Genomic DNA, 13,420 nt, shown 5'->3' on the forward strand with positions numbered 1-13,420 from the left:
AATATCTGCTTTCTTGTCACAGTGAATTAAATATAAGCAGTTCCAACAGCAATAAGAAGGTGGACCCATAATAGAGGCCAAATCATTATTTAGACAGCTTCAGGCTACTGAGATTCTGCTAGTTTTAACACTTACCAGCAAGTGTGTGCATGCATTTATTATCAAAGTTATTGTTTGTATAGTTTAAAACATTAGCTCTGAATTGAAACATTTCAGAGACTCCTCCCTGAGGGCGTCTATTAGAGCTGAAAGTTTGATCATTGTGGTGCGTTAATGGTAACTTTATTTTGTGTGTCTGTAAATGAATTAGGACAGTGATAGTTACAAAATTTCTGTGTCAGATCAAAATTATTTCAAGGTGCGGGCCTGACCGTCTCTCTCATCTGCCCTTCATTCAAAGTTTTTTCTACATATTTTAAAGAGGTGTCTTCCATATTTCCTCCTTAGCGTGGCAAGAGCTCTGCTTCTGATATTCTCTGCATAAAACAGATGTCCTGAATACTCTATCATCTAGGGTTATTAGGAGTGAAAGACCAAGTCAGCCTGGAAGATAGCTTTATTGTGGAATGTTATAAGTCAGTTACAAGGTTCTTTAGACTATCTACATTATAGCAAACAGCACAGGTGAAAACATAGTAGACAGAGCCATCGAGTGCTTCAATTTGTTTTGCAGTCATTCCCCCTAGTGGTTATGTTAGATAACTACCATGAGAGCCTTTTTATTCCACGGAGTCTCTTCTGATCTCAAATACACTATAATCTACTGCTCTTACAGTCGCACGTTGTAGCTGATTTTTACAAGATATGCAGTGATACAAAAACCCATTTATTGAAGATCTTATCAAGAAAAAATTGGCTTCTGAGTGGCACATTTAAATCACCTTCTGTACCAGATGACTGGAGGATAGCTAATGTGATGCCAATTTTTAAAAAAGGCTCCAGAGGTGATCCCAGCAATTACAAGCCGGTAATATTAACTTCAGTACTGGGCAAACTGGTTGAAACTACAGTAAAGAACAGAATTATCAGACACCTAGATGAACACGATTTGTTGGGGAAGAGTCAACATGGTTTTTGTAAAGAGAAATCATGCCTCATCAATCTATTAGAATTCTTTAAGCAGTCAACAAGCATGTAGACAAGGGTGATCTGGTGGTTATAGTATACTTAGATGTTCAGAAAGCCTTTGACAAGGTCCCTCACCAAAGGCTCTTAAGCTAAGTAAGCTGTCATGGGAAAAGAGGGAAGATCCTCTCATGGTTCGGTAACTGGTTAAAAGATAGGAAACAAAGGGTAGGAATAAATGGTCAGTATTCAGAATGGAGAGAGAAGTAAATAGTAGTGTCCCCCAGGGGTCTGTACTGGGACAAGTACTGTTTAACATCATAAATGATCTGGAAAAAGGGTTAAACAGTGAGATGGCAAAATTTGCAGATGATACAAAATTACTCAAGATAGTTAAGTCCAAAGCTGCTGCAAAGAGTTACAAAGGGATCTCACAAAACTGGATGACTGGGCAACAAAATGGCAGATGAAATTCAGTGTTGATAAATGCAAAGTAATGCACATTGGAAAACATAATCCCAACTGTACATATAAAATGATGGGGTCTAATTTAGCTGTTACCACTCAAGAAAGAGATCTTAGAGTCGTGGATAGTTCTCTGAAAACATCCACTAAATGTACAGCGGCAGTCAAAAAAGCTAACAATGTCGGGAATCATTAAGACAGGGATAAATAATAAGGCCAAAAATAGTATACTACCTCTCTATAAATCCATGGTACACCCACATCTTGCATATTGCATGCAGATGTGGTCACCCCATCTCAAAAAAGATGTATTGGAATTGGAAAAGGTACAGTAAAAGGCAACAAAAATGATTAGGGGTATGGAACAGCTTCCTTATGAGGAGAAATTAATAAGACTGGGACTTTTCAGCTTGGAAAAGAGATGACTAAGGGGGGATATGATTGAGGTCTATAAAATCATGACTGGTGTGGCGAAAGTAAATAAGGAAATGTTATTTACTCCTTCGCATAACACAAGAACGAGGGGTCACCAAATAAAATTAATAGGCAGCAGGTATAAAACAAACAAAAGGAAGTATTTCTTCACACAACGCACAGTCAACTGGTGGAACTCTTTACCAGAGGATGTTGTGAAGGCCAAGACTATAACAGGGTTCAAAAAAGAACTAGATAAATTCATGGAGGATAGTCCATCAATGACTGTTATCCAGGATGGGCAGGGATGGTGTCCCTAGCCTGTGTTTGCTGAGGCTGGGAGTGGGCGATGGGATGGTGATCGCTTGGTAATTGCCTGTTCTGTTCATTCTCTCTGAGGCACCTGCCATTGGCCACTGCTGGAAAACAGGATACTGGGCTAGATGGACCTTTGGTCTGACCCTGTATAGCCGTTCTTATGTTAAATTTTCCGAGCAGTCTTGCTAATCAAACTGAGTGTAGATAAAATGCAGATACACTTTCAGTGAACTGACAATCTAACAGGCAAAAAATGTAACACCGACAGAGCAAAGATCAGTTCAATAGCCAACTCTTAAATCTAGGCAATTTTCCACCGGACACATAATGTAAAAGGGGAATGTATAGGCTTTGTTGCAAGAATTGTGTAAGATACAAGCAGTCAAGTTAGAAGTTTTCTAAAATAGCATTTATTGTGGTACTTTTTGTATAGAAAATCTATTGAGAGCAATTTTAAGAAGTGTCTAAAAAGATGGTTGTTTTCCTCTCCTTCCAAGATTTATATAGTAGGGCTCTTGACAGCCTGGCTTTACAATAGTTTCTTTTTAAAGTTTTCTCTCTCATTTTTTTTCTAAAATATGTGGCCTGTACAAAGTACCTGATGATGCTGTGTGGCAAAGGATTTATAAGCACATCTTTGGAATGACCTGCATGACTCACTCATGGCTTTAGCATTATGAGTGAGTCGATTCCAAACATACATAATTATTCCCATGGGGGAGAAGTAGTAGACATGATATATCTTGATTTTAGTAAGACTTTTGACACAGCCACACATGACATTCTTATAAGCAAACTAGGGAAATGTGGTCTAGATGAATTAAAGTAAGTGCACAACTGGTTGAAAGATCTTACTCAAAAAGTAGTTATCAGTGGTTCGCAGTCAAATTGGGAGGACGTATCTAGTGGGTGCTGCTGGGGTCTATCCTGGGTCCAGTACTATTCAATATTTTATTAATGACTTCGATAATGGAGAGTATGCTCATAACATTTGTGGAAGCTGGGAAGGGTTGCAAGCACTTGGGAGGACAGGATTAGAATTTGAAAGGATCTTGACAAATTGGAGAATTGGTCTGAATTCAATAAGGTTAAATACAATAAAGACAAGTGCAAAGTACTTCACTTAGAAAGGCAAAATCAAATGTATAACTACAAAATGGAGAATAACTGGCTAACTGTAAAGGATCTGGGGGCTATAGTGGATCACAAATTGAATATGAGTCAGCAATATGATGCAGTTGTGAAAAAGGCTAATATCATTCTGGGGTTTATTAACAGGCCTCAACTGGAGTACTGTGTCCAATTTTGCGTGCCACACTTTAGGAAAGATGTGGACAAATTGGAGAGAGTCCAAAGGAGAGCAACAGAAATGATGAAAGGTTTAGAAAACCTAACCTGTGAGGAAAAGTTTAAAAAAAAAAAGCTGGTCATGTTTAGTCTTGAGAAAAGAAGACTGAGAGAGGACCGGGTAAGTCTTCAATTATATTAGGGGCTGTTGCAAAGAGGACGGTGATCAACTGTTCTCCATGTCCACCGAAGGTCGGACAAGAAGGAAGGGGCTTAATCTGCAGCAAGGGAGATTTAGGTTACATGTTAGGAAAAACTTTCTAACATAAGGATAGTTACACACTGGAACAGGTTACTAAAGGAGGTTGTGGAATCTCTGTCCTTGGAGGTTTTTAAGAAGAGGTTAGATAAACACCAGTCAGGGATGATCTAGATTTACTTGGTTCTGCCTCAGCTCAGGGGACTAGATAATCTCTCAAAGTCCCTTTCAGCCCTACATATCGATGATTACTATCCTAACTTTTCAGATTTAAAATCTGATTTATCAGAACGTTGCACGGGTAAAGCAGGTGCTGTGTAACTCATTGAAAAGCCATGTGCCTATCTTAGGGTACTTATCTGTCCCCTGCTATCATCATATCGGAGTGCCTCATGATCTTTAATGTATTTATCTTCACAATACCTCTGTGTGATAGGAACCAGCTTCCCTATTTTACAAATGGGGACCTACGGTACAGAGAGGCTAAGTGACTTCCCAGTGTCATACAGGAAGACTTGGGTGCTGCAAGGAATTTAACGCTGTTTTTTTTTTTTAGTCCCATCTTAGTGTCCTAACCGCTGGACAATCCTTCCTGTCTTAGAAATCTTGTTCCTTGACTGTGAGCCACAGCTTTGGACTGGTCTGTCAGTGAAAATTTGGCACGAGTCTGCTTTTCAGAATACAAAGGATGGGGACCAGGAAAAGCTAGAAATAATGCAATTCCTCTGATTGAGGAGAACCCATGTGCAGTACAAATTCAAAATCTTCCATTGTTTGTGAAATAGCAACTAGATAAATGGTGGCTAGCATAGATTTGAGGAAACATTAGCCTGGTTGCCTTTCAGACTAGGGGGAAAGTTCTTATCTGAATTTTCATATAACATTCAGCATACATGTTTCCCTCCCAAAACACTGTTCAGATTAAATGACACCTTTATCCTCCAACCCATTCTGCACAAGGGTTAGAAGAATCATACTGTCATTTGTATCTTCTTGTTGCAATGCATCATGTTAACGGAGAACTATGAATTCATTCATTGACAGATTAATAGTGTGTATGCTAATGTATATTTTTACATCTTTTAAATGCCTTGTTCATAGCTCTTTAAGTCACTCAGTCTAAGGGCTGGTCTATACTGGGGGGGGCGGGGTCGATCTAAGATACGCAACTTCAGTTATGCGAATAGCATAGCTGAAGTCGAAGTATCTAAGATTGAATTACCTGGGGTCCACACAGAGCGGGATTGACAGCCGCGGCTCCCCCATCGACTGCGCTACCGCCACTCGCTCTGGTGGAGTTCCGAAGTCAACGGTGAACACGTTTGGAGATCGATATATCGCGTCTTAACGAGACACGATATATCGATCCCAGATAAATCGATTGCTAACCGCCGATATGGTGGGTAGTGAAGACGTACCCTGAGTAACGTTTAGTTCAGCCTGTAATATGAGGTATAAAAGCAACACAGAGCAGACAGCATTAATTATTGGAAGTAGCATAATGGCTGACCTGATAAAAGATTAATTGGTACTTTACAGTATTTATTTATGGACATTAGAGCTGTCAGGTTATCTAACTACACTTGAAAGGCTTGGGACAATAGCTGTACTGATGGTAATGATGTCAATTTCCCTGTTGTTGTTGTTTTTTGCAGGTCACTGCCAGAGGATTTGGTCCATTGTTACAGTTTGCCTACACTGCTAAGCTGTTACTCAGCAGAGAAAACATCCAGGAGGTCATCCACTGTGCTGAATTCCTGCGCATGCACAACCTGGAGGACTCCTGCTTCAGCTTCCTTCAGACTCAGCTGCTGAACAATGAAGATGGCCTGTTCCTGTGCAAAAAGGATACCACCTGTCAGAGAATGCACGATGAAGAGAACTCTGATGGAGAAGAGGAGGAAACTATGGAATCAGAGACTTCAAAGATATCCTGCCCAAGGGAAAGAATGCATCAGGAACCCTTTAACTTTGAATCCACTAGTTCTGGAGCAGACAAGGAAGAAGGGATGCTGCCTGACTCTGACATGCTGAGAGATAGCAAGGACAGTTTGGACAAAGACTCAGTAACACGGTACCCAAGATATAAGAAATACCAGCTTGCTTGTACCAAGAATGTCTACAACACATCACACATCAGTACCTCAAGTTTTGCAAGCACATTCAGTGAAGAGAGTTCTGGAAATGGCCTCAAATCAGGACTTGCTGTGGGGCAGATAAAAAGCGAGCCTCAGAATGAGGAAAACGATGAAGAAAGCATCACGCTTTGCCTGTCTGGAGATGAACCTGACATCAGGGATAAAGAAGGGGATGTTGAAATGGACAGGAAACAGCCAAGTCCCACTTGTGTTGACGGGTCTAAAAGTGTGTCCTCTCCTTCCTGCTTAAGGTCTTTCTTCAACAGAACAAAAAGCGTAGATTTGGTTGGCTTCCCCAGTACTTCCCAACAGCACTTTGCCAGGGGTCCAACATGCCCTTTTGACAAAGGGACAACTCAGGGTGACCAGAAAACTGACTACAGCCCTTTCACAGGGAATTATGGACAGTCCCATGCCATTCAGAAGGATACTTCCAACTTCACAATGGGATCGCCACTCAGAGGGCCTGGTTTTGAAGCACTCTGTAAACAGGAAGGTGAATTGGACAGGAGGAGTGTTATATTCTCTTCAAATGCTTGTGACCAAGTAAACACTTCAGTGCATTCATATTCTGGTGTGAGCAACTTGGACAAAGACCTCACTGAGACTGTGCCAAAGGGTCTGTGGGCTGGAGGCAGCCAATCCCTTCCTAGTTCACAGACCTATTCCCACAGTGGACTGACAGCTGATCACTTGCCAGGAAGGATGCGGCCTAACACCAGCTGCCCGGTGCCAATTAAAGTTTGCCCTCGCTCTCCTCCTTTGGAAACCAGAACCAGGACCTCTAGCTCATGTTCCTCCTACTCATATGCAGAGGATGGCAGTGTTGGTTCTCCCTGTAGCCTCCCTCTGTGTGAGTTTTCATCTTCCCCCTGTTCCCAAGGAGCTCGATTCCTGGCCCCTGAACATCAGGAGCCAGGCATGATGGGAGATGGAATGTACAACCAAGTCAGACCCCAGATTAAATGTGAGCCATCCTATGGAACAAACTCCAGTGATGAGTCTGGGTCGTTCTCAGAAGCAGACAGTGAATCATGTCCTGTGCAAGACAGAGGACATGAGGTAGGGAATTAAGATAAGTACACATGTAACAGTCATTGTGACCCATTGAATCAGTCCTTTATTCTCTTAAATAACTTTTGGCATTTGCCCAGCACTTTCTAATTTACAGAGGCAAACGGTAATATGTATTCATCTCCTCGTCAGCTGAATCTGCATGGTTAACAGAGGAGAGATCATGAATAGCTGTGTTGAGTTCCTAGAGACTTGGCACTTACTGAAATTTTAATATTAAACAAGCAGCAGCAAACAGCTGAATTATGAGAGTAAATGTATGTTCGTAGAAATGCTGCCACCTCTCTTTTTCCTTCTTGCACCTAGCTAAAAATATATCTATTGTAAGGAATTAAAGTATATTTTCACTCTTAAACTGTACTGTTTCCTCCAGCTTGGTTTATAGAGTGTAATATTATGGTAGCACTTACAGGGCCCAAGATTATGGCCTTGTAGAGGTAGGCACGGCACTGTATAAACAGAGTCCCTGCTCCAAATCACTTGCAATCTGTATGAGACAGACAAAGGATGGGAGGAGAAACAACTAACCTAAAGTAACACAGCTGGTCAGTGACAGAGCTAGGAACAGAACCCAGGTTCGCTTCCTCCCAGTCTCATGGCCTATCCTCTAAACCAGTGGTGGGCAACCTGTGGCTCGAGGGCAGCATGCAGCCCATCAGGGTAATCTAATTGCAGGCTGCGAGACATTTTGCTAACATTGACCGTCCGCAGGCACGGCCCTCCGCAGCTCCCAGTGGTCACAATTTGTTGCTCCCGGCCAATGGAGCTGTGGGAAGCAGCAGGCCGCAGCAATGTGCTGGCCACCTCTTCCCGCAGCACCCATTGGTCGGGAATGGTGAACCGCAGCCACTGGGAGTTGCAGGGGGCAGTGCCTGCAGATGGTCAATGTCAGCAAAACGTCTCATGCCCCGCAGGCCACAGTTGCCCACCACTGCTCTAAACTGTGCAGCCTCCCTATGTGTTGTCTTTATTTGCAACCAGTGAGCTTTGCCTCTCATCTAATTGATTATTTGGATTGTACTTCCTGCCTAGGACCACACTTTCCTCGTTACTGAAGAACTCTAGCAGACAGTTGCATAAAACATCGAGGATTGTTATCCGTGAATTTTCAGAAATGATAGAGAGAAGCAGGGAAAGTGTATGGGACCAAGAAACAAGCTGTGAATTTCCATGCAGCACTGACAAATGTTCTTCCATCAGTGAGAAGAAATAGGGTAATTTACAAAGGCAAAAAGGCCAGGTATAAATGCTGTGGTGGCTGTTAACTAACTAGGAGTGTGAGTATTTCAGTGTAAATTTATAAGCTTGGGAGAATGAAGGTACAGTGCATAGCTTGAGAGCTGAAAAGAGAATAGGTGTTTTTACAAAATTCCATTAGGGAATTGAGGCGAGTGTACTGGAGTAATTTCTATATGGAACAGCATATCTGCTGTCCTGGGTCAGAACAATAAAACATTGTCTTGAGACCTGCTGCTCTAGCATGGAAAGCAGGTAAGTTCATTGCCTGGGTTAGCATATGTTGTGAGAGCCTAGGATAGAACTGACTGGACTCAGACCCACGGAGGTGAAAAGAGAAAGAGAGGGACACAAAAAAACCCGTTATTTTATGCCCCACTTGTAGAAAGTCGTTTAATTTTTCAAAACTTCTACCAATTGCTGCTATGTATTGTTATTCCTGCCTTCTTCCTGAGGTGTGGTTCATAGAATCATAGAATATTAGGGTTGGAAGAGACCTCAGGAGGTCATCTAGTCCAATCCCCTGCTCAAAGCAGGATCAACCCCAACTAAATCATCCCAGCCAGGGCTTTGTCAAGCCGGACCTTAAAAACCTCGAAGGATGGAGATTCCACCACCTCCCTAAGTAACCCATTCCAGTGCTTCACCACCTTCCTAGTGAAATAGTGTTTCCTAATATCCAACCTAGACCTCCCTGACTGCAACTTGAGACCATTGCTCCTTGTTCTGTCACCTGCTACCAGTGAGAACAGCCAAGCTCCATCCTCTTTGGAATCCCCCTTCAGGTAGTTGAAGGCAGCTATCAAATCCCCCCTCACTCTTTTCTTCTGCAGACTAAACAAGCCCAGTTCCCTCAGCCTCTCCTCATAAGTCATGTGCTCCAGCCCCCTGATCATTTTCATTGCCCTCCGCTGAACTCTCTCCAATGTGTCCACATCCTTTCTGTAGTGGGGGGCCCAAAACAGGACACAGTACTCCAGATGTGGCCTCACCAGTGCCAAATAGAGGGGAATAATCATTTCCCTCGATCTGCTGGCAATGCTCCTACTAATGCAGCCCAATATGCCGTTAGCCTTCTTGCTTACAAGGGCGCACTGTTTATTCATATCCAGCTTCTTGTCCACTGTAATCCCCAGGTCCTTTTCTGCAGAACTGCCGCTTAGCCAGTCCGTCCCCAGCCTGTAGCAGTGCATGGGATTCTTCCATCCTTAAGTGCAGGACTCTGCACTTGTCCTTGTTGAACCTCATCAGATTTCTTTTGGCCCATTCCTCCAATTTGTCTAGGTTACTCTTGACCCTATCCCCACCGTCCAGTGTATCTACCTCTACGCCCAGCTTAGTGTCATCCACAAACTTGCTGAGAGTGCAATCCGTCCCATCATCCAAATCATTAATGAAGATGTTGAACAAAACTGGTCCCAGGACCGACCCCCGGGGCACTCCGCTTGATACCAGCTGCCAACTAGACATTGAGCCGTTGATCACTACCCGTTGAGCCCAACGATCTAGTCAGCTTTCTATCCACCTTATAGTCCATTCATCCAATCCATAGTTCTCTAACTTGCTGGCAAGAATACTATGGGAGACTGTATCCAAAGTCTTTGCTAACGTCAAGGTATATCACATCCACCGCTTTTCCCATATCCACAGAGTCAGTTATCTCTTCATAGAAGGCAATCACGTTGGTCAGGCATGACTTGCCCTTGGTGAATCCATGTTGACTGTTCCTGATCACCTTCCTCTCCTCTAAGTGCTTCAAAATGGATTCCTTGAGGACCTGCTGCATGATTTTCCCAGGGACTGAAGTGAGACTGACCGGTCTATAGTTCCCAGATTTTCCTTCTTCCCTTTTTTAAAGATGGGCACTATATTTGCCTTTTTACGATCATCCGGGACCTCCCCCCGATCACCACAAGTTTTTCAAAAATAATGGCCAATGCAATCACATCAGCCAACTCCCTCATCACCCTCAGATGCATTAGATCCAGCCCCATGGTTATGTGCATGTCCAGCTTTTCTAAATAGTCCTTAACCTGTTCTTTCAGCACTGAGGGCTGCTCACCTCCTCCCTATACTATGCTGCCCAGTGCAGCAGTCTGGGAGCTGACCTTGTCTGTGAAGACCGAGGCAAAAAAAAGTATTGAGTACTTCAGCTTTTTCTACATCATCTGTCACTAGGTTGCCTCCCCTATTCGGTAAGGGTCCCACACTTTCCCTGACCTTTTTCTTGTTGCTAACATACCTGTAGAAACCCTTCTTGTTACCCTTCACATCCCTTGCTAGCTGCAACTCTAATTGTGCTTTGGCCTGCCTGATTTCACTCCTGCATACTCGAACAATATTTTTTATATTCCTCCCTAGTCATCTGTCCAAGTTTCCACTTCTTGTAAACTTCTTTTTTGTGTTTAAGCCCACCAAAGATATCTCTGTTAAGCCAGCTGGGTTGCCTGCCATATTTACTATTCTTTCTGCACATCGGGATGGTTTGTTCCTGCGCCCTCAATAAAGCTTCTTTAAAATACAGCCAGCTCTCCTGGACTCCTTTTCCCCTCATAGTAGCCTCCCAGGGGATCCTGCCCATCAGTTCTCTGAGGGAGTCAAAGTCTGCTTTTCTGAGGTCCAGGGTCCGTATTCTGCTGCTCTCCTTTTTTTCCTTTTGTCAGGATCCTCATCTCAACCATCTCATGGTCACTGCTGCCCAGGTTGCCACCCACTTCTACTTCCTCTATCAATTCTTCCCTGTTTGTGAGCAACAGGTCAAGGTGAACATGGCCTCCAGCACTTGCACCAGGAAGTTGTCCCCAACACTCTCCAAAAACTTCCTGGATTGTCTCTGCACTGTTGTATTGCTCTCCTAGCTGGTGTCAGAGTGATTGAAATCCCTGATGAGAACCAGGGCCTGTGATCTAGAAACTTCTGTTAGTTGTCCAAATAAAGCCTTGTCTACCTCATCCTCCTGGTCTGGTGGTCTATAGCAGATTCCCACCACGACATCACCCTTGTTGCTCTCACCTCTAAACTTAACCCAAAGACTCTCAACCGGCTTTTCTCCAGTTCCATACTGGAGTTCTGAGCAATCATACTGCTCTCTTACATACAGTGCAACTCCTCCACCTTTTCTCCCCCGCCTGTCCTTCCTGAACACTTTATACCCATCCATGACAGTGCTCCAGTCATGTGAGTTACCCCACCAAGTCTCTGTTGTTCCAATCACATAGTTCCTTGACTGTGCCAGGACTTCCAATTTTTCCTGCTTGTTTCCCAGGTTTCTTGCGTTCATATACAGGCATCTAAGATAACTAGCCGATTGCCCTACTTTCTCAATATGAATCAGGAGGCCTCCCCTGTTGCACCATCCTCCTTGTGTTTCCTCCCCGTATCCCACTTCCCCACTTACCTCAGGGCTTAGGTCTCCATTCCCTGACGAACCTAGTTTAAAGCCCTCCTCACTAGGTTAGCAAGCCTACCTGTGAAGATGCTCTTCCCTCTCTTTATTAGGTGGGTCCCATCTCTTCCTAGCATCCTTCCTGGAACAACATCCCATGGTCAAAGAATCCAAAACCCTCTCTCCGACACCACCTGCGCAACCAAGCATTTACTTCCATAATTGGATGGTCCCTACCTGGGCCTTTTCCTTCAACAGGGAGGATGGACGAGAACACGACATGCGCCTCAAACTCCTTCATCCTTCTTCCCAGATCCGCGTATTCTGCAGTAACATGCTCAAGGCAGTATCATTGGTGTCCATGTGGAGAAGTAGAAAGGGGTAGCAGTCCAAGGGCTTGATTAGTCTCAGCAGACTCTCCGTCACATCCCAAATTCTTGCTCCAGGCAAGCAGCACACTTCTCGAGTTTCCCAGTCTGGACAGCAGATGGATGACTCCGTCCCCCTTAGGAGGGAGTCCCTGACCACCACCACCTGTATCCTCGTCTTGGGAGTGGTGGTAAGCGAACCCCCATCCCTAGGACAATGCATTCCATGCCTTCCCGTCAATGGGGTCTCCTTCTGATCCCTTCTCTCAGATGACTCTTCCAAACCATTCTCCACCGTTGTACCTGTGCAGGGAGCATGAAAACGGTTTCTTACCTTTATCTGCATTGGGGGTACATGGGTTCTCCTCTTTTTTCTTCTGGAAGTCACATGCTGCCAGTTTTCTCCCCCGTTCTGCACTGCCCTCTCTGATTCTTCAGCATGCTGTACCAGCAGTACCGAACGCTGACTTCTATCCAGAAAGTCTTCATTTTCTCTGATGCAACACAGGGTTGATACTTGGGTCTCTAGTCCTTTAACCTTCTCTTCCAATATGGAGACCAGCTTGCACTTCATACAGACGAATTCGCTTCTATCCTTTGGAAGAAAGACAAACAAGGCACATCCTGTGCAGGTCACAACAGCTAATCGCTCACTATCTGTATTGTCTTCCCTTCAGATGTTGTATTTACTGCTCACAGAAGCCTGAAAGGCAAAAAAACCTCTGTGGTAACTTCCCACAGGCAAACTCCCTCTGTTTGCCTCTCTTCTGTTCATCACTCACTCAGTTCGCAACTGGTGCCTCCCAAAATAGCAAGCCATAACCGTTACATGGAGGAGATTGGAGGGGGTTGTTTTATGCTTGGCTCTAAATAAGGGTGGTGTGCAGCTGAACAGGCCCGGGAGGCATCGTGACTTGGAGTCACCATTTGTGGCAGTGAAGTAGTTTTGAAAGTGTGCATCTTTCTTCCTACGTCTGTGATTGGGGGGGAGGGGGAGAGGGGAGATAGTGTTCCACCTCCTCTTGCCCCTTTGCTTCCTGGGGGGTGGGATATCCAGAGCATTGAACTGGACCCAGATCCGAGATCCAGGTCCTAAAGCAGCCACGTTGGAGTGGGTGAGGCCTCTTGCCCCCGAATGGCCATGTCACAATCTTGCCCTATATTAGATGTCACATTTACAAGGGGAAACAAGACAGCAGGGAGAAGGTGGAGGAGAGAAGACAGTGATAGCACAAAATCATTCCGTTACTCAGTGAAGGCAAATGCATAGCATGGTGTAGTAAAGAGGATGGGAGGTTGGGATTTTTGTTATTGTTTTAAATGACTAATTAGCTGTTTTTGGCTGTGTGTGGATGCTGCAGCAGAAGTGAGTCTGAGGGAGTTGAAAGAGGAGGCTGGGGGGGGCCTTGTG

At 44.2% G+C, this 13,420-nt stretch overlaps 1 protein-coding gene across 2 annotated transcripts in view; it reads left to right on the forward strand.

Annotated features, from left to right (window-relative positions):
- The window catches only part of BACH2 (BTB domain and CNC homolog 2), a 255,426-nt gene that overhangs the window by 225,193 nt on the left and 16,813 nt on the right, over window positions 1–13,420 (forward strand). For both annotated transcript variants that reach the window (XM_054023809.1, XM_054023810.1), the window contains one exon: window positions 5,464–7,008. In XM_054023809.1, the coding sequence (XP_053879784.1) occupies window positions 5,464–7,008 (1,545 nt within the window). The remainder of the gene's footprint in view (window positions 1–5,463; window positions 7,009–13,420) is intronic.

The sequence above is a fragment of the Malaclemys terrapin genome, chromosome 3 (assembly GCF_027887155.1).
Source record: "Malaclemys terrapin pileata isolate rMalTer1 chromosome 3, rMalTer1.hap1, whole genome shotgun sequence".
NCBI classification, from domain to species: domain Eukaryota; kingdom Metazoa; phylum Chordata; order Testudines; family Emydidae; genus Malaclemys; species Malaclemys terrapin.